The 24,878-nt window shown below is 47.3% G+C and overlaps 1 protein-coding gene across 1 annotated transcript in view; it reads right to left on the bottom strand.

The window, feature by feature from the left end:
- Nucleotides 1-21,071, bottom strand: part of LOC142588329 (nose resistant to fluoxetine protein 6-like) — a 45,986-nt gene extending 24,915 nt beyond the window's left edge. Inside the window, exons 1-4 of the mRNA XM_075699944.1 lie at nucleotides 20,471-21,071; nucleotides 6,859-7,070; nucleotides 827-938; nucleotides 427-511 (exon numbers count right to left, since the gene is read on the bottom strand). Coding sequence (XP_075556059.1) covers nucleotides 427-511; nucleotides 827-938; nucleotides 6,859-7,070; nucleotides 20,471-20,798 — 737 coding nt within the window. The 5' untranslated portion in view covers nucleotides 20,799-21,071. The remainder of the gene's footprint in view (nucleotides 1-426; nucleotides 512-826; nucleotides 939-6,858; nucleotides 7,071-20,470) is intronic.
- Between the last annotated feature and the right edge of the window lie 3,807 nt (nucleotides 21,072-24,878).

Below are 24,878 nucleotides of genomic sequence, written 5' to 3'. Positions count from 1 at the left end.
ATATCGCAGTCTCTGTCATAGCCCCGAAGAGCAGCGCTATACTGAACTGTTTCATCAAACTACAGGAAAAGAAAGCGTTGTAAAAGGTGGAATACAAGAAATCCTATAGGCACCGTTGTCTTGTACCATCTTATTCATGCTTCTGCAGTGCGCAAGAGAAAAAAAAATGGGAGGATTAGGGGGCGTATTAGGAACCTCGAAACTTCCTTAGATTTTTCTGATACAGTGAGCAGCCGGATTCGCGAAGGCATTTCTTACGTTACAGACTGCACCTTCCACGTTTACTCGCCTGTGACCCATACACGTGGCCAGTTCACATGACCTCCTCGGTGGAACACGTGTAAGAAAAGCTCCGTGCTTTTCCAAGTCGCACCGGAAAACCCGCACGTGCTACTGTTAATCCTTGTGAGACCTGCACAGACTTACATGATTGCCGCCTGCGTAGTGTTGATTTCGGGAGGTATGTTCGTGACACAGTCCGTCACCGTGACCTTGGTATCCCCGGTGATAACTGCAAAAGACCAGTTGTCGCGCTCTGAAGCAATATTCTTTCTTTCGTGTTTCCCAACTCTCATTGGCATCGACGTGGCATTCCTTCAGGACGAACTTTACAGCCATGAGAACGGCCAGTATTGCCAGCTTCACAAGAAATGTAGCGCCATTGGAACTAAGACGTTTGCATTATTGCTGGCAGTTACGAACACAGCATGCCCTAAGCTTTCATCGTGAAATGTTGGCAAAGACTCAACATATATCCCAGGCATGGCGCAACAGTGAACATAGCCCCAATACAATGGACTAAAAGAAAATATATAGATTTCCTTACAGATGCCAGCGATAGCTTCAATGTCTTCTGGCTTGCATTCGTGGACTATGCAAAGACCGATTTTCACACCGTGTACGATGTCGTCGTTCTGGAACCTGGAAAACGTTGGTGTCTGAAAGAAAAAAAATGTTGGAAGGCGTTTCAACCTCTAGCTGAAGTCGGTCAAAGACAATGTCTTCTTGAGCGAGTTGGGGATGAGAATAGGGTGGAGTCAGTACGCACGTCAATGTATCGCGTCACCCTTCGCGTGAGGGGAGTAGGAGGAGTGCTTAAATTTTTTTACTGGGCTTCTTTCGGATCGGCCTTTTCTTAGACTGTAGTATATTCGGAATCGGCTCAAGAAAAATGGACGAGAAACCCAGATACCCGATACGGAAAAGAGGGGGGGGAGGGTGGGGTAATTCGCTAAGTAAGACATTATCTTCAAAATTAAAGTATAAAGAAACAGCGGGATAAGCCATTGCTTTTGTTACGCGTGCGTCTGAGATATAAAGGAGAATCTAAAGTAGGACAGGTCCCTAGATCTAGCTGAAAGGGCGAGGCTACCCAATTGACCATGGGGTAAGCGCGAATTCGGTGAAGCAATACAGGCAGATTAAACGGGTGAATCGATAAAGATGATTATGAATTTTTAGATTTACATTTCGTTTTTATTCGGACATTTGAAGAAATGCCCACGAAGAGAGGCAAAAAGAGACAATCTGTCTCCTGACTGGGCCTACTCTACGAAACCTATGAAACGTGCAGACTTCACAAATGATAGCAAACACACTCAAACGTGTGACCTCCGATAACCGCAGCGCCGTCTTGTGTCTTGTGATAGCCACTGAAGTATATCGGCGAATGAATGGGAGGTCCAGCAAGAGGTCCGCTACAAGAGGTCCAGCAAGGTTCCTATCCGCGCTCAAGTTAATGTTACTGTGACCAAATTTTAGCAACCGCGCTCAATAAAGCTGAGGCCACGAGCAGAATAATGGCCATACTAGTATAGTGGCGAGAATGTGAATGCTTTAAGAGAGCTTATTAACGGTTCAGACGGTATTTGCTCTTTTGCGCGTTCTGTGCTCGCTCGCCTTTTAGTAAACTGTGAACTACTGCGTGCGCGCAGCTGAAGCGCTGCCAACGGCGTTATCGCAATGTTCAGAATACGTGCAAGTGTTTTTCCCGCCAGACGCGTTCAAGCCAGCAATCAGGTATATACAGCGACATACGTATTTGCCTTAACATACCATTATTAGTTTCGTTCCGGTTTAGCAACGAAAATGAGGGTCACGGCCCCGTAGCGTCGAATTAGATGGCTCAGATCTGGTCTTGCGCTGTCCGCTAAGTCCAGTTTTGTTGCTATCGCGCAAGCTCAGACTCACTGTAAGCAGTGAAGACGTAGAAAATCTTACACGAACTAAGATGACGGTAAGTAGCATTCGTACCCAAAGTAGATCATACACCCTCAAGCTGGTTTCTCCACACAATTTAAACACCGCCGCTAAGATTGTAAATACTGCGTTCGAAAGATGGCACTTGCGCGCCGAGAGCGAGAATGGGAGCACGTGTGAGCACGCTCTCTGCTTTTCCCACACTTTGAATGCAAGCATCACTATATTAGTGGCAGCATTCAAGTGATGCGGAGAGGCCTGACTGCTCACTTTTGCGTATAGCTTTAAGATTTTGAAAACGGCTAAGTACCCAGCAATTATTGTTTTTGGTGCTGGCAGCGTCAAAAGTAATATACTTTTTTATCGAGTTTGCATGCATGGCACGCAACGAAAGTGGTTGCTTCTACTTCGGAAAACCACTCCGGATGTCGCTACAGCTGCTTGATGACAAAATAGTTTCGCCTTTGTGCGGCATCCTGCAATGCAAGGTCTCCGCCGAGAAAGCGTCGAAGAATTTCTCGAAAGGCCGCGTTCGTATCAGCGCGATGGATGCGTCGACGAACGCGGCGCAAGAAGCGCGTTTATAACCGAAACGCTTTGTTTCTGGCTAGAGCAGGGTTTCCGAAGAACCACTTTGAATAAGCGAACAACTACCGAGAAACGATGACGCCGCCACGTGTTGTCTAGTTCACTCGGGGTAGAGCACTAGTCGAACCTACTTTCGACGGGGCATTTCTTGTCATTATTTCAACTTTAGCCCCCCTCCTTTTCTTTTCCTTTTTTTTCCGCTTTCATACGGTGCCAAGGTTGCAGAGCGATATCGTTGTCCTCAGCCGACCAGAGGAACTCGGCCGCGTCAGCAACGGAGGCCAGTCGGTTGCGGTCCGCTAGAGGCAGTTCGTTTCCAGGGAACGAAAAGAGAGCGAGCGAGAGAGAGAGAGAAAAAAAAGAAAGGTAAATAGTGCGGAACGCTGCGCAGCCTTTTGAAGTGCATACGGCAGGAAGGACGTAATGAGTTTTCATTTGAGCCGAGATTGAGTGCGCAGGGAGTTGGCGATGAGCGCCTCAACGTGGGTGGAACGTCGGTGCAGTTTTCTCATGCCAGGCCCGCCGAGTAAATGAACAAATATGGCTCGCGGACAGCTTTCTAACGAGGTTCACGACAAGGCGTACGTAACGAACACTGTGCGTTGACTTAGAGCTAAACATAGGCGACCAAGTTGACAAGGTGCGAGCTGTTTTTTTTTTTTTTCGGTTAAGTGACTATGACCTGTAATGTAGTATTATTACCGTTGCGTTCAATAGGTACGCAGCGCTGAGCGCCAATTCAGTCAATCTTTTCGTACCCTGCTACTTTGACGCTCTGGGCCAAATAAAATTGTTGCCACCGAAGCCTGGCATCAAGGTACTGCGTATGACTGCGTATAGGCCACTGACACCGCTACAATACTACTATGAGCGAAACCTACGTCAACACAACACTTCTTCCAGCCGCACAAAGCCGCTTATGCGTTGCTTTATTATTTGTATAATCCTTAGTGATGTGCCGTCAATTAAATGTCTTAAAATAATATATGTCTTGCTTGGTGAGATTGATTGAACCTTAGAAAATATGGCAGCGAAAGAGTGGCTTCAACTAAAGAGTGGCTTTAGCGAGGGCGCTAGAAGTAATTGTGTACTAAAGGACTTGGAGAGAGGAAAGCAACATTTACCTGCCCGCCACAGCACTTTTGGTCCAGTGTGTATGTCTGCAGGCGTGGCCATTCTACAGGCAGGAAGGATAGGGGTGCGAAACCTCCAGCCACCACCCCTTTCCGCCTATATTCCGAAGCTACTGGGGCTTGTCTAAAGCAAAAGAGCGTGTCGGTGTGGCTTTTCTGTATCGCGCTTTCGCTGTTTTATGACCTTGCGAGTGCGGCAGCATTGGCATCAGCACGTAGCTCCACGGATGGAATCTAAGTGGGAACGCGCGAGCATAAGTTGTACGCTGGTTATTATAAATTACAGTGAAATAAACAAAACATCATTACACGCGAGTTGCGGGAAACTGTACTAAACGCGATGTGTGCGATAGTAAAATCCTGTTGAGGGCGGCTTGGTTCACAACGTGATAATTGAGCGCGAGCGTGTAAACTTTCCTGAATGGAGAAATAAATTACTTCGACGAAAGCTCCGACATCTCACTGTCAGGTGTGTTTCCTACTCTGTCCGCATTTATTTTAGACAATTCACTTTACATAAAAGCGTGCCTCGTGCTTCCAATCAATTAATCAAAGTTCTGGTTCCGTGAAATTCGTGCTACTTTCAATTGTGTGACATTAATTTAACATCCCAAAGCAGCACATGAGCTACGAGGAACGCCATAGTCGACAGATTCAGTTTGATTTTGACGACTCGGGTTTTTTTATGTGCGTGTAAGTGCTAGTATGCATGTCTTATTTGCATTTTGCCAGCATTCTAGCGTGTTGCAAGTATGTGTAGTGTGTTGCAAGTAAGTAGAAGGGGGGTTTGGCGCTCGGTTGCCGCGGTCAGGAACAGCGCTGAACGATAGAACGGTGTGGCCCTTGAGCCAGCGCGACCTTGCTTTTTAAACCGAGAGTGCTCCCCCATTTACGAAATCAAAATTACGTTCAATGCTTTATTACCGCTTTTGTGGGTGCTTTTTGCTGAGACGAAGCGAAATAATCATTTTACTCATAGATACATAGATTGTGATTTTGGCACCTAAAACTCCAGAATTTTTTCAATGCATACTATAAACATGTTCCAATTCTGGACTCGCCGTGGCGGCTCAGTGGCTGTGGCGTTCTGCTGCTGCGCACGACGTCACTGGTTCGACACCCTACCACGTCGGCCGCATTTAGATGAAGGCTAAACGCAAATACGCTCGCGTACCTTGTTTTGGGTGCACGTTAAAGACCCTCACGTTTTCTGCATTAATCTGAAGCCCTCCGCTACGAAGCCCGCTTTAGAGCTTTGCGACGCTAGACCCTACAATTCAATGCTGTCCGTTGTAAACATCACTAGAAAAGGCTTCCATTGTTTATATGCTCCATGAGGCGAACAATTTCTTCCGAATATCGGTTACGGAGTGATGGCATTTATTGTCATTCCTCTTTATTTTTGTAAAGTAGTGATGTAAGCCGCCATTATTGTATTTCACTTTCTCCCTCAGATGAGTCATCCGGGCAGTCACCAAGTCGGATCCTTTCGGTCCTGTCAAGTACCGCGGGAAAAGTGTCGAGGCTGTAACGCTGCTTGCGAAAACTGAAGACTATACAACATTTCAAAGCGTGTAGTAATGCCGGCCTAAATGTTATGTGTGTTCTTTTAACTTCCCTGAGGTTCGCTACACGTCGAAATAGCAAGGCCGCTTTGGGTGTTCGCAGGCTCCGATAGCTTCCATAATGCGCGCCATGCACGGTGTTCCAACACGTTTCCGACACGGAGATGAAATGATCTGAAGAACAGTCAGCTTGTGCCTGTGTAGGAAGAGGCCAGCGTTCCCTTCCAAGCCAGGCTGTCTGTTCTAACATCGCTCCTTATCGCAACGGTACGTTTTTTTTTTTTTTTTGTTTACGTCATTTGGGAACGTGCGGTACTTTTGTCGCCTTTAAAGCGGACTACTAACTGTCGGACATAGTCCCCCATCACGAACGTTTTTACCATCGTGATTTTTAACACTTAATCCTTCATATCGGGGCTATCGATTAGCACATCAACTTAGCACTTCAGAATGAGCTTTCTCCATTTCGAAATAGACTTTACACAAATTCCTCAGACAAAGTAGATGCCTCATCTTTAAGAACCATTCACTGTATAGTGCTTTAGAGCACTTTATTCTAAACAATTCAAGTTGTATGCGCATTTTCTTTACTGCACGAAAGGTTTTCACGAAAGAAAAGAAAGGAAACAAATTGTCTGTAGCCGTCATATAAAGCCGTCATCCGTTCCACATTAACGTACAGGCATAACCTGGTTCTAATCATGTCTTCAATTCGCAGCTTAACTGGAAGAGAACCAGAACAATAACTGTAACTAAATTCACTGTAGTTGAACACTATGAGATGATCTCCGACTGTGGGGGAGCAATTAAAACACTTGCGTCATTACTTAGGAAACGCGCGAAAAAAAACGAGACACGACCACGCGATGCCGTTGTCTAGTCATGTCCCCGTTTTTTTCAAGCAGTCCCTAGTAATCAAGTAATTATCATGTAATTATGCGCCAACAACTTCAGTTCCCCATCTTTCTCTAAAGCACTATACTTGTACGCTTTCTTTGTCTGCGGATGCTTTTGTACGTCAAGTAGCGCAATTAACGTAACAAGCCCATCTTTTCCACAATGGCCTCGACAACTGCATGACTTAGATGACACGAGTCTGTGTTTTGTTCTCAGCTGTTAGCGAAGCATACAAAGATCGCCGCGTAGAGCGTCCCCAACCCGACTCGCATCGTGTCTCTCCCGCATAACGGTACGAAGCATCTTCTTTTTATTAGGCGTTGATTTTCAAGTGCGAAACTAACAGAAATAGAGAAATCGAAGGGCACGAGTGAGGCGCACTTCAACTCTCCTCCGCAGACAATTAAAGAAAACAGAAAGACAACATCCCGCACAGGGTCAAGCACCGTGGCATGCGCTGGAAACAAGATACGTACCCTCCTGTGTGAGAGGCGTAGGGCTTCATCCACGTGTTCTAGGAAGGACATGTCCTTTCCTAGTTTGATGTAGAGGTTGCAGTACTGGGCGCGCACCTTCTCTCCCCCGTACTCGTCCCGGATTACCGTCTCGATGCACTGGTCGTAAGCGCCCAGATCGGACAGCGATCCCTGGAACAGGCCGGTTGGGTATTTGCCCGACGCATCGATCACTGCGAGAGGAGAAGAGCCGTGGGTTAGGATTGTTACTTGTTTACTCGTCAATCCGATCTCCCGGCGAGCTAGACCGAATGCAAATCTGCTGGCGTCGCGAGACCGGCTGTGGTTGGTGTTCATGAGGGGCGACAACCGAGTAAGGTGCAGCTTTTGTGTCTGTTACGCTTCGTGTGGCTTCATCTTTTCGCCGCTGCTGTCAGTTCATGTTGAAGATATTTGTAGTGTAGTTTCAATCGGAGAAGTGACATAGAGCAGAAGTATGTTCAACCTGCATCACTCCATAGCAACCAATTTGATACAAACGAGAAGAGAGTCAATTTCTCAGTACACCGCCTAAAGTTTTACTCACACGCCGCGAAAGCAAAGGCCAGAATAGGTATGTTTGCGGCTAGCTATGTCTTCAGTTGCGTAAGAATGCTGCTGTTGCTAAGCTTCCTAAAAAAGATCTACTTGATGACTAGGAGAATAAAAAAAAGCGAGTAGCGGGTCTTCTTTCTCGTGTTGTATGAGATGTCATAGGAGATCGAGCATTTGAGTGGATCAAGCGAGGTTCATATGCATGCATACGAGCGCACACATTGATGGGGGCTGGCGTAGTCGCATGTGCCAAGGTAAATTAAAGGGGGAGGGAACTTGTCACTGCTAACAACGAACCGAAGTAAATGACGCAGCAAGCTGTGGAGTTGCGAGCGCCCCGCCAATTAGACCATCTTCGCAGCGAATGGAATGTTATCCTATTGTCTCTTGATCTACGAAAAAAAAAAAAACAGTTGCACGTGCGGAGAAGAAGCGGACGTGCGGTTGTATTTTTCTTCCCTGTCGCACCTCTTTAAGAGGACAAAGTGGGCGCGAAGTATTCGTGGAAAGAAAATATTAGGACAAATGACTCGTTATTGGTCTTCTTGCGCCTACAACACCAGTCGTTGCGCCTCACCGCCGTGTCGGTTGCTTTGCGACCCGAGGTAAACAAAATCAGCCCTTTCTTTTATGCATCGCTGTTAACCTCCCGCTATTCGTCGACATGAAGAAGTTTCAGGGGGATTACTCCGTTTGAAGATACGCGCTGCGGCGCAAGAACAGAGCATCTTCAATGGAGGAGAAAAAGTGGCCTCAGCGTTCTTTATGTCAGCCTTATGCGATACGTGCCTGGCTACGGTTCTTTCATTTCCATGCCTACTCCCTTATTATCAATTCCAGAAGCGCTTTTCTTAGCCCAGCTCGGGAGAAAAGTACGTATCAGAACAAAAGCTTTGGTACGACGGGGGAATGCGGTTTTTCCTTTTATTAAATTTTTTTTCTCTCAACTCTTTGCAAAGAGCTGTTGGTGTCTGTTAGACGACGCCGACTACTTCTCTTCTTTCAATTCATAGATGAGCTCAAAAAATAAAAAAAGTAAACGTCAAACAAAGAACAGAGAAAAAAAACTTAAGTGACAACAGTTCTATATTTCACGCACACACGACTAAAACAAATGTTTCTGGGCAGTTCACAAAATTAGAATGTTCATTTTTAAGCACAAATTACGTTCCTTGCTGGCAGAAAACACAGCGCACACGAGCACACACGCAAGAGCTGCAGGAGCACAATAACGAAAGTGATTACAGAATCACAAATGTGAAAAAACTTGAAAAAAAAGAATAACTTCTTGAAATACAACGTCGTGATCAAAGTTACAATAACCAAATTTAGTACCTTTTAGATATTCATGAATCTTTAAAAAACTGTACTAATGCACATACTGCACTGTGTTGCCAGTTTTATTACGGTCATCACCCAGGATTTTACCTAGTGATATTGAACTCCTCTCCAGAGCATGTATCTTCGCGAAAAGCATAATCATTGGGGTGCATTTTTCTATGCCTTCTTCAGCCTCCTCACACGAGCACACAGCGCTGTCGGTTTTTCCTATCTAGTACAAGAAGCATTTAGTATGAGAAGCCCGTTCCTTCGTAAGACTTCGTAAGTTCATAACTTCATAAGACTTCATAAGATTTCGTAAATTGTACTAGATACGCGGGAAGTCTAAATGATCCCATTGGTTAGCGCCGCCGTCTTCACAAGTGCAAGTAGTTGTTGGATTTGACAAATAATGACATGCAAATGAAAAGTCAGGAAAAGATGGATGGACGGATGGATGCGATGAGCGTCCCCTCTGAAACGGGGTGGTTGGTTGCGCCACCAAGCTCTTGTCCTTATTTTGCGTAATGTCCTACATATATTTTTTGAGAAAGCACATAAACACAAACAATTCCAAGCATTAAACTTTCTGAACCATAACAGGGAACTCTGTTAAAGCGGTAGAGTACTAGCTGACTCCTAGCAGCAAGTTTCTCGAGATCATTTCACTAATATAGTTTAAACGTGCCCAAGTTACTCGGCCCCATGTACTGAAGTCACTCAGAATCAACCAAAATAATAACTGAATGAGAGCAGCCAAACAGAGAAAAACAAACTAACATAACAAAAAAAGAACTTCCCACTTTCAAGTTTCTTTTTGCTAGCAACCAATTGAAAAAGGGCAACAGCAGTGTCAGCGTAAACTCCAAGTTTTCAATGAACACTTTCAAATATTGCAACGCAAATATGTAATACAACATTTTAAACAGTATCTCAAGTGCTCAGTTACTTTAATCACAAGTGTAAGAAAACCTCAAATAATGCTAGCACTTGTTTAGTTCGTTGCCACCCTCACGCTGCCCAAAATATGCACATTTCAGCGTACTCTGCTTATTTATGTCAGTGCATTTCCATATTTTATCGGTTGGTAAAAGCGAAAGCGCTTCGCTCTCGAGTCCGGTCGTGTGGCGACTCCGTTAATTGCGCGGGCAGCTCATGAACTGGTTCCGCCAAACTCTGCCAGACAAGGTCAGCGATATCGAGCGCCCGGCACAGGAGGGAAAACGCGTCTGTTTCTTTCCTTCTTTCTTCCTTTCTATTTTGCCTCGGAATGGGTCATTCGTCGATGCATGCATGCCTGAACTGCTTTTCGTTCTTTCTTTTTCTTTTTTGTCACGTTGTACTGCTTAACCTTCCGTCCACGTTTGGGGCAGTGTGGTGCATTCTTAACGCGACGAACTAAACCTAATGGCTATCGGAAGGTCAACAGACGAAGGGGTGTTGTTTACGACACGTTTATTACGTCGAAGCAGCCGGTTTGAGGGGCAGCGAAACGGCAGACCTTTGGGCGGTTTTGAGGGAGCAGTGCCTATATATAGGTCAATGCGTTTTATTCGTTGATTCTTCGCGTCTAATCGGGCGCCGTGAAGGATCGCGTTTCATCTGACTGCATTACATATTCAGCAGCCGTTGCTGCGTGCACGTGAATTTGCCTCATAGGCATAGATGTCTAGGATTTTATAGATTCGCTGGCGCGTAAGAAGTGCCATGCAATGTGACAGGGATAATTTTTTCAGCGTATACACTGTTTCATGCCTTGGCGCTTGAGACAACAATAACGCAGATGGTCTTCAGTCTGGGCTGACACACTCGCAATTAACGGGGCACGTGCGAATAGGTTACAAAGCTGTTCTCCGCGATCAAAACTTTATACATTACAGTATAGCAGCCTGTCACACGGGCATTAATAGATATACATCGGTTTAGATCTCGCTAGATGAATGCGCTGGAACTCGAGCTCATGCGAGCACCGTTAGCGATACGTTTCCTCGATACTCGGTGCGTATAAGACCTTCAGGTTTGTTTACACGATAAACAGCTCTATGGGACGCCTTGCAAATGTGAAGCAGAGGCAAAAGAACTCAGCACTGAAGTCTACAGTTCGCGTGGCTGTATTTCCAACGAGGTACTCAGCACTGCAACTCGTTTTATTTCGCAAACTGTAACGTATCGTACATATACTCAGTAAATATTTGTGTACTGGTAACACCTCCAAGGTTGTTTACGTTTGTTGCTTTCCCTGCTATCTCTGTGACGCAACATGAGAAAGAAAAGAACGTCGTAATACTTCCTGCAATTGCCGCATATATTTCCCATTTTGTTATTACAACCTCTCTCGTTCTCTCACACGAAGCAGATAACAATTGTAAAAAGAAATATGCAGCAACGAATTGAAGCACTTTGGCATGCATTTCCAAACACCCGTTCACGCAGCCACTTGCTTTCCGAAAGGCGGCTGTTTTTTTGTTCACGCTGACTGATGCGCATCGTCTGTCACTGCGTCACAAAGGTTGTCGGCCGTGCACCAGTTAGTTTGCCAGCGCGACAAATACAACAAGTGCAAAGAAAGCGAAGTCGCTGTTTACGTTCTCACCGCGGTTCGAACGAGAGTGAGAAGGGACGATTGTGCAATGCTTTGTTTTGCTCGTCTAACTGCGAGGCAAGCGTGAGGGCTCCGTTCGTAAATATTTCATGGAAAGGCGAGTTTAACGAACGCCTCGACCTATTGTTCTTTCTTATAACAAAGAGCTCATAAATAATCCATCGCGCGCGTCCCGGGTCAGATGTTATTCTCGTAGAGCATCCTTTTACGCTTACTTTGTTTCCAATAAATGAGCGGAACAAAATCACGGTTAAGGCACCTTCGTTATCACTGAGACTTTAAGGTGACGCCAAGCAGCTGGATTTAATTGCCTGACAAGTTTCTTGCCCCTCATATAATTGGCGCTGTATGTACGCACATTATACAACGGGCAGTTTTTAATCAACCATTATGAAAGTGACTAGAAAGCATATGCTCCTCCTACAGCCACCTTTTATCCACGTAGTCTTTCTTTGCACCTGACGTGAGAACCCAAGGAGCAACGAACTTTATAATACAGCTATGTGAAGCATAGGTGGATCTATGTAGTTGTGTTGCTGTGTGCGTGTTTTTCTTTTCTTTCTTTTTTCTAAGGTCATATCGGAACAAGCACTTCTTAAAGAAAGTAACTGCAACACCTCTCTATCTAGAGGATGTCCCAACTATTATGCACCAAGATTTAAAGATATGCAAATGCCACGTAACTGGACAGAACCAAAGTAATGTTGTTTGCCGTACCTTGGAGATTCTCATATTATTTCTTGCATTCCGCCTAATGACATAGTTAGTCTTAATTAACAAAACAAATTTTCCGATATTATAATTAGATACAAAGAGTCAATGAGAAAATTTTAGAACAGCATGACAAACTCCCGTTACAGCTTTCTGTTTCCCAGTACATGCTACAGAAAAGTGTTTTTCCGAGAGTGAGAGAAGCCTGCAAATACACGCAAAGTGCGTCAAGCGGCCAGTCGCGCCCAAATTTTGCGTGTATTCGCGGGCGTCTTTCGTGCTTGTAAAGACACTTTTATGTAGCACGTATTGAGCAGCAGAAAGCTCTGTTGGGAGTTGTTCATGTTGCTCTGCAATTTTCTCATCTACACTTTTCACCTAATTATAACATTGAAGAAGTTGATTGGTTAATTAATTAATACCAATCATATAATTAGGCGGAATTCAAAACGTAATCAGAGTATCTCCAAGCTACGGAAAACAACATTACCTTGGTTCTGTCCAGGGGAGGGAAGACTTTTTTTTGCTTGTTTTTTTTTTCGTGAGTGGACAGGATTATTTACACTCGTCATCTCTTGTACTTCTGCACCCATCACAGCTTGATAACCAGAAGAACTGTACAACCACTCATCACGCTGCCATATCGCACTTGTCCTTGTGCAGGAAACGCGACATGCTGTTGACCGGAAACGTGGCGTCAGTGTGCACCATTTTGACCCTTTACGGTGCTCGGACACGTGCTGCATCACAAGGGGCGCCACGCACCAAGGCATAATGGGACCAGGGTCACCGGTATTCGTGCACTGCTGGCCGCGTATTACTATTGAGACATCTAGAGAGAAGAGTGCCGTCAAATCGCTCCCCTAATTTAAGGTTGGCCGACATCTTTCTGCGAGATCGCTCCGGGTCCATTTTTTTTTTTTTTTTTTTTGCTATACGTCGATAGGAAATCGAGGTTCAGTCTCACAAACGTATAGTCGTTCATTCACGAAAAAAAAATGTGAAAGAAAATTGGGCTTCTTGTTTTCTTCTTCTTCCTCTACTTCCTCTTTATTTTGATTATGTACGATATTCCGGGCCGCAAAAGAATACCAGGCTACATTTCGCGTTTTCTGTTCGCCATTGTAGTAGATACTGTCTATGGCTTGATATCAAAAAACGTGTAATAAGTATCGTGCCTGTATTAACATGTTTCAGAGTTCATTTCCTGTGTTTTGTATGTATGTAGATAATCATGTTGTATGATTAACTCACTGTTAAGCCCGGCTCCTCATTTTCTGTTTCCATATTTGTTTCGCTATCCCATATTGTCTTGTCTACCACATTTGCTTTATCTGTACATTTTGCCTGGCGTATTGCTTTTTAAGTACACTACTGCGAAGGCTCGATCCGTAGCTGTTGTTGGGCACTATAATGAAGATTTCATTGATTGATTGAATATTATTATTATTATTATTATTATTATTATTATTATTATTATTATTATTATTATTATTATTATTATTATTATTATTATTATTATTATTATTATTATTATTATTATTATTAATGTACGCGTGCGCCAGCACTAGGACATCACGGTGGTTCCTGCGCACGGCAAATAATTGATTGATTGATTGATTGATTGATTAATTATTCAGAATAATTATGCCCGGTACGGCGATGTAGGTCATGAGAGGTACCGTAAGGAGAAATCATCCGAGGATTCTTACGTGCACCAGGGCCACATCGCGCGAGCGTCTTCGTATCCCGCTTAAACGCTGTGAGGTCACCACGACTAAGAAACGAACACTGCCCCGCTTTCTCAAGAGCCTACAGCATATACGCAGCGAATCTCCGCGTAAATACTTTTTGTCCCTATTTGCCGGCGCTATATTTTTGTGAAAGAAAACGTAACGTGCGTGCTAAATAAAGACACTATATAAAGTTATTTTCAGCCTAAAAATCAGGTCTATTTTTCCCACAGGTCTCGAGTAGAAATGGATTGCAGTCACCAGACCAAAGCAGGGGCATGCACGGGCACGTGTTAAGGCCGCCACAAAGACAGCAGAGTTAAGCGAGCATTTGCATGTTAGTTGCGTGTGAAAGCCGGCTTCCACTGCGCTGGCTGCTCGCGGAACACGCGTTAATGTTCCTCGAGCTAAAAGCGCTTAGCGGAAGCTTACTCTTAAACGTTGGTGACCTTCACGCACGGTTAACACACCGTCCTTCAGGCGAAGGCAACTCTAGGTTAAGTTACTTTGATCAGGATGCCCTATAGAATGTCAGCGTCACTGGCGCATTACTCATTCACATCCAGTCAAACTGTGTTCTCCAGCACAGGAACTCGTCTCGGTGCCTCGCCTTCTTTAAAAGTTAAACGCCAGGATGGCTGCACGACTTCGAGTGAGTACTTTTCACCTTCCGGGCCAGCTCAACGTTCCGACAACGTTAAATTGCCCTTCATTTTCGTTTCATCAGCTTCTGTGTTTATTTTATGCCCGCTCCAGCTGGGAATTTCTTGCACCCAGCACGCGCCATAGCGAGTTCTGCAGCGGGTGTCTTCCGCTCGTGCGCAACCAGAGGCGTGCTCGAGTGCGCAGCGGACGTGTGACCGTGCATAGAGCCAGCTTCTGTTTATGGAAAACCGAGCCGTTTCCAAATTAGCTCGGCTATAGCCCGGCGGGAGCTGTATACGCGCTGCGTATCCTCAGCAGCTTTCAAACCGTATCCGCATTGCGTCACGTGCGTACACGATCCGCATCGTGTACCAAGTGCTGACAGAGCGGACGAGACTTCAAGGTCGTTAATTAAAGCGACCTTCGCCGCCGCATTTGCTTTTGGAACGAGCGAACCCATTCTCAAGACGGGCGTTAGGTGTCAGACGCCGTTCGAGCCTCACAATGTGAAACGTGCATCTGGCCGCCTCCTCGGCCCGTGGCGACGCATTTGCATTCTTCACTCCGTGACTTCCCTTCCGAACCCTCGTGGCCATTGTTTCTAGGGTGCCCCAAACGGCTCGGCAGCTTCCGCTCTGCCGAGGCCAGGCTTCCGTGTTGTTATCGCCCGCCAACCTTCACCGCTGCCCTCGTTCGAGAAATGGGCTTTCGTCTCTGGAGCGATCATCGGGTCCGATGCACCGGCCGCGTTTCTCCGGCGGCACGCGACCGGCGTTCAAGGCCAGCCTGCGGCAACAGTGCCCCACTGCGCCGAGGCGGGCAGCTGTGCCTCCGGTGGGACCCCCGCGCCGTCGGGCGCGCGCAAGGCTAGACGCGCGCGCTCGGCGTGTTCGCCGATAACAGGTTAGACGCCTCCGCCGGGCGACGCTTCCTGTCCGAGCATTTCACGAGTGCCTGTGCCCCCGGCCGGCCTAGTTAGCCCCCGAACACCCGGGCTTTCGCCACGTCGAGCAAGAAGCTGCATTGGCAAGCGACAGCGACTCGCTTTCATGAGCGCGGCGGGGAAGATGCACCTTTTAAGTATTAATGGAGAAGTCAGGAAAACTGGGACCCACGAAAGGGCTGCCATGCCCGCCGCCTCAAAGCGGTATAGCGCACTCGAAGCCACCATCCTAGAAAAAGGAGAGAGAGGACTTTCTGAGTAAGTGCAACCGCATACTTAGCTAAAGCGCGTCCCAATGCTGCTAGTGTACAAATATTTTCTTGCTTGCCGCAGCCGTTTTTCTGGCCTTGCATATTAAGGCAAGCCACTACTTCAAGCGCCTAGCGGCCTTATAGCCCAGCAAATTTATGACGTCGATGTAACGAAAGCAGTCTTTACTTTTGCCCTTGGGAGACCTGTTCGTGAAGCGTGAACGATGCGAGACAACACGATCGTTCTGACCGACTTGCAGTGAACGGCTGCTTTCAGCCGTGCTATTTGGGTTGTGATTACGGAGACAACTCTGTGCGCAGCCGCACGGAGTCTCTGAACGGACTCGGACAGCTATTTACCGTCGTTTCCGCCTTATAATCCTAATAAAGACACTGGTTAGTCGTTCAGGCCGATTTATTTGAGACAAAATGATGGGATAGTCACGCACCTCCTTTGTGACTAGGCTCGCTGCAGAGTGCGAAAACGTTCTTGACCGCGCTAGGCTTGAAGAGCCGCCCTTCCCAAAGGAAAGGGTAACAGCCAACTGGCCCATAGCACGACATCTGCGCAGGCATCTTCAACAGATTGTTAGACTTGTTAATGACATGCACACTGCGCTACAGAATACGACAGTTGCTGCGCGCTTATTATGCGCTTCTTTTCGTGCTTAATTTTGCCTCCTGTTTCACTAAATCTTGGTTCCTTTCCCCCAGCACAGGGTAGCCAACAAGGTGCTGCTGTAGTTAACCTATCTGTCTACCTCTCTAATAATTTCCGCTCTCTTCTGCTGCTACGGCTTATGTGCAAGGGACCTTGTCTAACGTATAGTTACTTTGCATATAACCAGAGCACCTGTCGTCACCTTAAAGAACTAAATCCGCCGTTTAAATCTGTGAATTTCTCGTGCACTTCTCTGCACTAATTCGTTAAGTGTCCCGGTTGCGCACATGAACATAAGTGGATCACGCTCAACTATGATACGTCACGTTTCAGTGTGGTTCGTACTTTTGAAGACTGGCCTTCAACCCAGACGCGCGTGCGTGAGCGCGCATTGCCGCTGCGAACCTTGAAGTGCGAAGCGCTTTGATACATGGTTTTGACAATTCAACATTTACTTGCAAAGCGACAGCATTGAGTGGAGCGCTGTTACGAAAACCGAATGTTTTTATTCCGGTGTTCTGCATTAAACGGAATTAGTAAATCCAATGAAATTCCGCCTACCTAAAGTAATGACGGGCTTCCTTGAGTCCGGAAATAATAAAAAAGAAACATGGACACACATACGATATCATTCCCGATTCAACGTATTAGGCCATCCAAGGATTCGCAGAGTATCGCAAATATGTTTGTACTTTACTTAACCATGTCGCATGTGCACGCGCTGGGCTGGGTCACATGACATGTCCTTATATACTGGAAAGGAAGCTCATACTGGAGCACTTGATAACACGTTATCGGAGCCAGAAGAATAAATATCATGGTCGCTAACCTTCGTTGTGTAAGATTAGCGGCTTTCACTTCCAAACCATATTTTAGCGGTTGTGAAATTTCGCCTTGCAGTGAAGTAAGTATAGCAGTCGTTTTCGCATAACACCGTAATCAATGCAAATCACCACGAAGGGCACACCCAGCTGACTTCCGCTCGAGAAAAAGAAGGACGTATTGGTTGGACTGGCCGACGGCCACCCGCCGTGGTTGCTCAGTGGCTATGGTGTTGGGCTGCTGAGCACGAGGTCGCGGGATCGAATCCCGGCCACGGCGGCCGCATTTCGATGGGGGCGAAATGCGAAAACACCCGTGTGCTTAGATTTAGGTGCACGTTAAAGAACCCCAGGTGGTCAAAATTTCCGGAGCCCTCCACTACGGCGTGCCTCATAATCAGAAAGTGGTTTTGGCACGTGAAACCCCAAATATTATTATTATTATGGCCGACGGCCTTGCATTGAGTAGGTTTGTGCTATGTGACGTGGTTCTGTTGATAACAGCACCCTGGAAAATATATTTTCCAACCTGATCTCTGTTGCGTTATCAAAACCTGCTTATTGCTTTTTCTTTCTGCCTTGTTTGTAGTCACTGGTGATATAAATTGTCACGCGCGTGACAGGAACGTCATCCGTGTTGTGATTGGACGCCTTATGACAGCAATGATTCTAGCACGACAATTCCCGGCTAAAGTGCTTTTATTAATCCGCCCCTAACTCGTAATATGCCACATCTTCTTGGTGGTAAGTTACGGGCCATAAATATCAAAAGGGCTCTACCTTAAAAGAGATGATAACAACATGCACGCAGACATATATGGCTTACACACACGTGTATGTTACATATGGTGTTGCTCTTAACACTATACTTGCGAATGTGCTTCTTTTCTCGTGACTCTACGAACCACTGTACGCGTGAGGATATAGCTGCTGCCGCTTGGCGGTAATGGTGAGTCTCACTAGCGACTCACTTCATTCCCAACGTGTACGGAAGGTGCGGCATCCTATTCCCCGATCTTCCTTCCTGGTTTCTTTTTTTTTTTTTTTTGTATTGGGGGCGGGAGAAGCAGGCTTCGGTAAACGGATATTTCAAGGGGGTCACATTACAGAAGGTTTTGATCTGGGCTCATGTACCGTCCGGTGTGCTTTTGACAAAGAGCACTCGTAAAGCGCACTGTTTCCTCCCTTGGCGTCTTCCCGAGCCTACAGCGTTGCACTCCACGAAATGCTATATGCAATGCAGAAAGTAAACGTCCTGTGCCTCGTTTATCACATTTGGACGTCAGTACCAGAAGAACGTTAAAGCCTAAGAGCTGTTCTCCGTGAATTCTGCTGTTCGCTCAATATCAGAAAATTAAGACATGCCTTTCGTTTTTAAATTACTTCGCTTTCATGTGCAGCATGTTCTGTCATTTATAGGGGAACGCGGGGCAATGAAATGAAATATTCTTATGCGATTCCCCCAGTGATACACTAGATGAAAATGTATCAATAAATTTAGCAATAAACCATATAGCGCTCAATTACGCACACTTTTCGGGCTCGTTTTTTTTTTTTTTTCCTTCGACAACGTCCCGCGTCCTGAGGCAAAGCTGCGTTGCTGCCTTGCGGCAAGAAATATTAGCACGGGTGCAACTCCCTCGACCAGTTTTGTGTGTGCATAATGTGTATGCAAACATGCATATTTCATCAAACAATCAAAAGAATCATTCCTATAGTTTAATCACACGCGCGCCTTAGTCAGCAGTCACTTCGTACTCGTGCATGCCCGCACGCGGCAATACTTAGTTGAAAAGAAAAGCTGCGAGATTTGCATGCGAAAGAAAAAAATTCAATTAGCAACGAGCCCGGTCCCTTTTCCAGTCACAGGTACATAAAAAAAAAGTTGGCCCCCATGCCACCCGCACAACGTCATCACAGTCGCAGATGGGCTCCCCTTTACGTCTAGCGCTATGATGCGATTAAGGCGCAGTGCGATTTGATGAGGAGCTAGAGACTGAGACCTCCGTTCGGAGATGGTGTTCTGAGAGCGATCGAAGACTTGTCGGTCTCGCCCGTGCCAGTCACCGCGAAGTTTTTTGATAGACGGTTGTCCCACTCTTTTTTTTTTCCTTCCTTCCCGTGTGTTTGTTCAATCGGCCGCGAAGGCCGCAAAGGCGCGTTTTGCGGGCGGTGCCGGAAGGCTCCGCTCCAGGCGCCCTTGCACCCGTTGTCTGTGCACAGCGGTTAACCTTCTCCGACATCGCAGCTATTTTCACCGAGCGGCGAAACGCACCTGGGCTCTGCGGAGGGCGCCCGTCAATCTGCGTTACCTTCAACGCCACGTGGATATTGTGTAACGCTTGCCGGTGATCAATGAACGAGCCACGCGGGATTCTGTGCCGCCAGCTGCCGGTGTTTTCCGGCAGAAACGAATGGGGCGGGCTTCCCTGGAGTGTCTCTCCTCGGCGCGCTCGTTCGTCTCGCGCCTGATTAAGCGGCGACGCGTCTGGGATTCCACGCAGCCGGCGATTTGTATACGACGCCGTGTCGCAACATTTCAGGCGAGCGCTGCGACAATGAAGGTGCCCGTACAGTCTATCCCATCTGGCGTGTTGCACTCTTCAGCGTACGCAAGCGAACGAAAAACAACAGGTGGAATTTCTCCGCGCTGACGTTAGCGACGGAGGCGTTCTACCGCGTGTCCCAGCTAACGTTAGCCAAGCTGTTCAATGAAGAAAGAAAGTTAAAAAATCATGGTGCATGATGCGGTTATTGGATCTACGGTATTTGGTCGTCAGACCTGTGGTGACTGAGCACCTTACTGTAGATTTTATAATCGCGCCTTGCACCGTGATTTTCTTTATTTGATTTTTTTTCTTTGAACAGCTTTACCAGCGTTAGCTGGGAAAACACTATATTGCATTTAGCTAAGGTTGCTTCAGCGTCGCGGAATCTTGAAATTGTCGCTTTCGCAAGCCATGCAGAAATAGCCGAGTTGTTGATCTCGTTCCGCGCATCTATTTCGTGCTCCATGTCGATGTAGCGCACGTCCACATAAGCACACTCGGCAGACAAAAAAGCTACTAGTCCCCGGAGCTGTGAATCGGTATACGTATCCTTTCAAGTAGCACATGTGCCAAAGGATGGACTTAAGCACGTCCTTTGCACACACAGGCTACAGAGCAACATGTGGGAGCTTCATTTTGCATTCTAACGAGCAAGGTGAAGTTTTCAGAACTTCTCTGGCTTTTCAGCATCGTTCGGAAAGAAACAGTGAAAAAAGGGACACTCAAAGTTAAACTTAGTAACGTGTCTAGATTCCAGCACGTTCAAGTTGAAGAGAGAGAGAGCGGCTATAGTTGGTACTCACTTCGCAGCGTCCATGGCTCGAAGTTCCTCAAGCCGTGGACGAACTTCAGCAACTTGAAGGCGCACTGCCGTGACATTTTGGCGTTCAGAAACTGCTCGGCCATGCTGTCGTAAGAAGCGTCCAGGCGCTCGCGAACAGCCTTGCGCATGCGATCCACCATGTTCAGCTCTGGCGCTTGTGTTGTGGTGGTCATATCGATGACAGCAGCGAGTGTAGTGAGCGCTTCGGCAGTGCTGTTATGCGCTGCAGCGGTCTTGGCAGTACTGATGAGCACGGCTGACGCTCCCAGAAGGAGAAGGAACACGTTTCGGCCCGGCGCCCGCGCCATGGTGTCTCGGGGGGTAAGCCGGCACGACAGTCGCTTGTCTACGTAGCGCTGTCGCGTCAACTGTGGCGGTGGTTCTCCAGATGCAAAAGCAGTCGATCGAGCGGAGATCGTCGGAAGCGTGAGCGCGGGAGCAGCACCAGTCTCCTCCGGAGCGCGGCCTCCTTGTGTGCGGTTCGGGATGGCACCGCGGTCTCTAAAAGCTCGCGCCCGGTAAAGCCTCCGGTGGCCTACTGTGATGTGTGTGCGCGCCTCCGTTCGAGCGTATGGAAATCAGCCTTGGTCGCGGTGGGCCTTTGTGGCCGTGAAGGAGACATACTCACCCCCCCCTCCCTCCCTTTCTCTCGCCCAACGTGTGTCAGAGGAGAGGGCGTCCTCGTGTCTTTACGTCAATGGCCTCACGGCTAGTCTCTCTGCGCTCCGAGTCCGTGCACGAGATTGGCGCGAGGAGGAAGAACGATAGAGAGAGAAGGGGAGCTGTGCCCACCGCCGACGCCTCCCCACCCCGACGCGGCTCACATGTAATTGCCGCCTCCTGGTCGACAGCCTTCGACTCCGGCCGCGGGAGTTCCCGTCCAGCGGGTGGTGCGAAAACAGTTCGCGTGAAACACGCAACGAGTGAAACGCGACATCTGACCTCGGCGCGATTGTTATGGACGTGTGACCGAACAGAGATCTCCAACGATGACGTCGCGCTGCATCTATTACCAGGCTGACGCAGCAAGACCGTTTCCCATAGTGGAGAAAGATAACTTCCTCGCGCGGGTCGTGAGAAGTTGTAGACGACAAGTCTTCTTTAATCATTCGCATCACAACAGCCTGCCCTGGTCACGTTCGTCGTCTTTTTTTTTTTTTTAGTTTTCTCTGTACTGTAATTTGGTCTCATGAGTATGTTAGCCTGAGTTGCGTAAAATGATTTCTTCTTTTATTATGCTTGCCAAGTGTGCATATACATAAAGTGAAACTTTTAGGTCATTCAGTTGCAGCCGTCAAATTCCCTCCTGTTTTCTTAAAAAAGAAAAAGGGAAAATGTGCTTGCCTGCTTTTAATCCGCTTATTTTCTTGCGGTGGCGGCCACATCGGAGTGCTAGCCACAGTCGCAGTCAGCACGCTCGTTACTTTCTTTCACAGCGAACGAGACGCTCATTGTTTTACGAGAATGACGTAGCCGCACCTTTTGCACACTGACTGTCCTTGCATAATGCAAGAAAAGATTCAAAGCGATGACTATCCTGCTTCGTCGACCTGAATGCAACTAGGCTTATTTACCAGCAACAATATCTCGCGTAGCATATGAAATGTGGAAAAGTGAAGAAACTAAGGATGCACGGGCAAACCCAGCCCTTGTTTCGCTATCTGCCCTGTGTAAACTCTCGTCGAGCAGGAAAGACTCAGTGAGGTAGCTAATTGTGTTCGTAACCCGTTATTTTTGTTATCTAGACTGGCAACTCCACGTGTTTTAGGTCACTGTTACGTCTAGGAATGCGTAAGGAGCGTGCAAACGGGCCTTCCATTTTCTCTACTTTTCGTGTGCAAAAGCAAAATGTTCCAAAGGAATTAAATTAAGGGGTAATTTCAGCTTTTTCCTTAAGAAAATAAGAAAAATTACAAATGATACACTGTGCTGTCTGTCTGCTTACAGACTTCACAGCACTTGTACTGCAAATAACAAAGGCAGCGTTGCGGAACGAAATCTGGAGAGCATTGACTCGCTGTGCAAGACCCCGCTCGTGTCATTGCCTCTGCATCACTACCGTTCTTGCGAAATGGCTGGTACACGCTAGCAACTACTGCTCACATTTCTGTATGCGGCATAGACAAAACTGCAACGACGTGCAATGGCGTACGTGTATATTGCCTCATTACGTAGATGCAAGATAACACTCAGATATCCTAGCATAACACTTAAACTTGTTCACCTCTACAGCTGGCGAAAGCGGCACGCTATATGGGCGTTTGCCAGTGTTCTCGGTTAGTGCGCCTATACACTATTTTCGGGGACATTTTATGACATGCTTCGCTTGACGAGACACAAATGTCGCAGTGGTCTCGTGAGCACGTACGGCGTCGCCACTGTGCCCAGGTCGAGCATATTCCCTATGTTCCTTTCCCAGCACCTTGCCCGAAGTTGTGTGCAGCAGCGGTCGCCGTGCCATAATTATATGGAGAAACAATACTCGTTTCATGTTCTGCGGCTACGGAAGGATATGCAACGTTGACAAGTACTTCAAACGAAGAAGTTGACGGTGCTGACTTGTACGCCACTATTTACGTACATTGCGTGAGGGAAGAAATCGGCAGTATCTGCATGGGCAGAAATCGGCAGTCTGTCGGAAATCTTCGCAATGTGCGTGGGCCAAATGAAAAGCGTTGAGTATACGGCGTGCGCTGGGAGTTGAGCACACTTTTTTTCTTGCTACGCATTCCGGTTATTATCGGAACACCTGTTTTGTAGAGCTTGCATTTTAGAAAGCTACGTTTTATAGCCAAAATGGGCGAGCCCGCTTAGCCCAGGATGGCGCGGGGACTAACGATGTGCACGGACCGCATTATCGCGGCCCGGCCCAGGCTTCTGTTGTAGAAAGCGGGCCAGCCCTGCCCGATGATATGAACAGAAGACTTGTCGGTCCCGGCCCGAATTCGCGGTGCGTATGTGGTCCGTAAGTGCTCTTTGTCGTGAGCCGGCCGCGGTTTCTAATAATACGTCCAGCATCGTGCATGATCAGCCAGAATTTTCTGTTACAAACAATTCTAGCATAAGAAGTTTTTTGTAAATACTGACCCATCTTAAAAACGAGCTCGCGGCGTCAGATCAGTGACGTTTGACGGTGCGAACTCGGACAAAGGACGGCGAGAAAGGCGACAAACGGAGGTGAAGGGAGGAAACGCGCCGTCAACGAAGGCAGACGCAGCAGGCTGAGCTCTCCGACTTTTGCTTGGTGCAGCTGCATGTAGTGGCTTAAGTTTCGATACGTTGCACGTTCACTAACAATAATAGAAGAGAAAAAAGGGCACCACTATGTCCTAATAATAGCCTAGAGAGCAAGCAAAAGAAAGCGCGTGAAGAAAAGACGCCTTTGTTTACCTTGCGCGCAGGGCGGCTGCAATCAGCCTCGTACGATTTACAGGGAAACCGATAAAATTGCACCTTCGGGCAGCTTCCCGGCTGCATTCTGATAGCCATTGTGACACCCATACGCAGCAGTAGACCAAAGTTGTTTTTTTCTTTTCTGCATGTACACAGGTACGCTTCGCTAGCGGCTCTTCTCACCACTGCGTTGCGACGAGCTGGGAACATATACATTTCGGCGGCGGTCGCAACAGAGTCCGATTCGACACAGCGCACGCCCAATTTGACAGAGCAGCACGCGAGGCCTATAAAGGGACGTCGTCAGGATAGCACTAAACAAGCCTGATAACCAGAGGCGGAGCTAGCGTGCGCAGAATCAAACTGCAAAGAAACGGCGCTGTACGAATGACGCAGAAGTCCCGTATGCGCAATCTGCGGCCCACTTGGACAGGTGTTTGTGGACGCAGTGGATTAGGCTTAACAGGGACAGGCAGTACGTTAGCCTGACTACAGTTTATCGACATGCCCCTGGTTAATACAGGGCCTGCCGAGAAAATATTTCAAAACTAGAGAACGCAATGCATGGCGCGCGTGCCACCGCGCGAAACGACATGACAGACGTCAAGTGAGACAGTCCGACGAGGCCAAATGCGCCGTCATTCGGCAGTACTAATGTGCCTACTATTGCCGGTCGGTATACCCTATCTGATCATCGCGACGTCAGGCAAGGAACTCGCAAGAATTTACGCAGTCACTTATACCACCTTTGAGCATGTTGCGCGGGATGACAGGGTCGGAAGAGCAGGACGTCTCGACATGGTCTCGGCTTTAAATTGGTAACTGAGTATGCTCAGGTGTTAAGCGTGCTCACGTCACAGAGAAGTGATGAAGAGGCGGGAGAGAACCAGTGGCAGTTTGCGTCCTATTTCGCCATTAAGCCCCATATGACGTTCTGTGCGTCTGTTGCTCGCCCCGCAATAGACATCGTGTATGAGTTTCATTGCGGCAAGTAT

Source organism: Dermacentor variabilis, chromosome 1, assembly GCF_050947875.1.
Source record: "Dermacentor variabilis isolate Ectoservices chromosome 1, ASM5094787v1, whole genome shotgun sequence".
Classification (NCBI taxonomy): domain Eukaryota; kingdom Metazoa; phylum Arthropoda; class Arachnida; order Ixodida; family Ixodidae; genus Dermacentor; species Dermacentor variabilis.
Note: the sequence above shows the minus strand (reverse complement) of the source record. Positions and strands in the feature narration are given on the sequence as shown.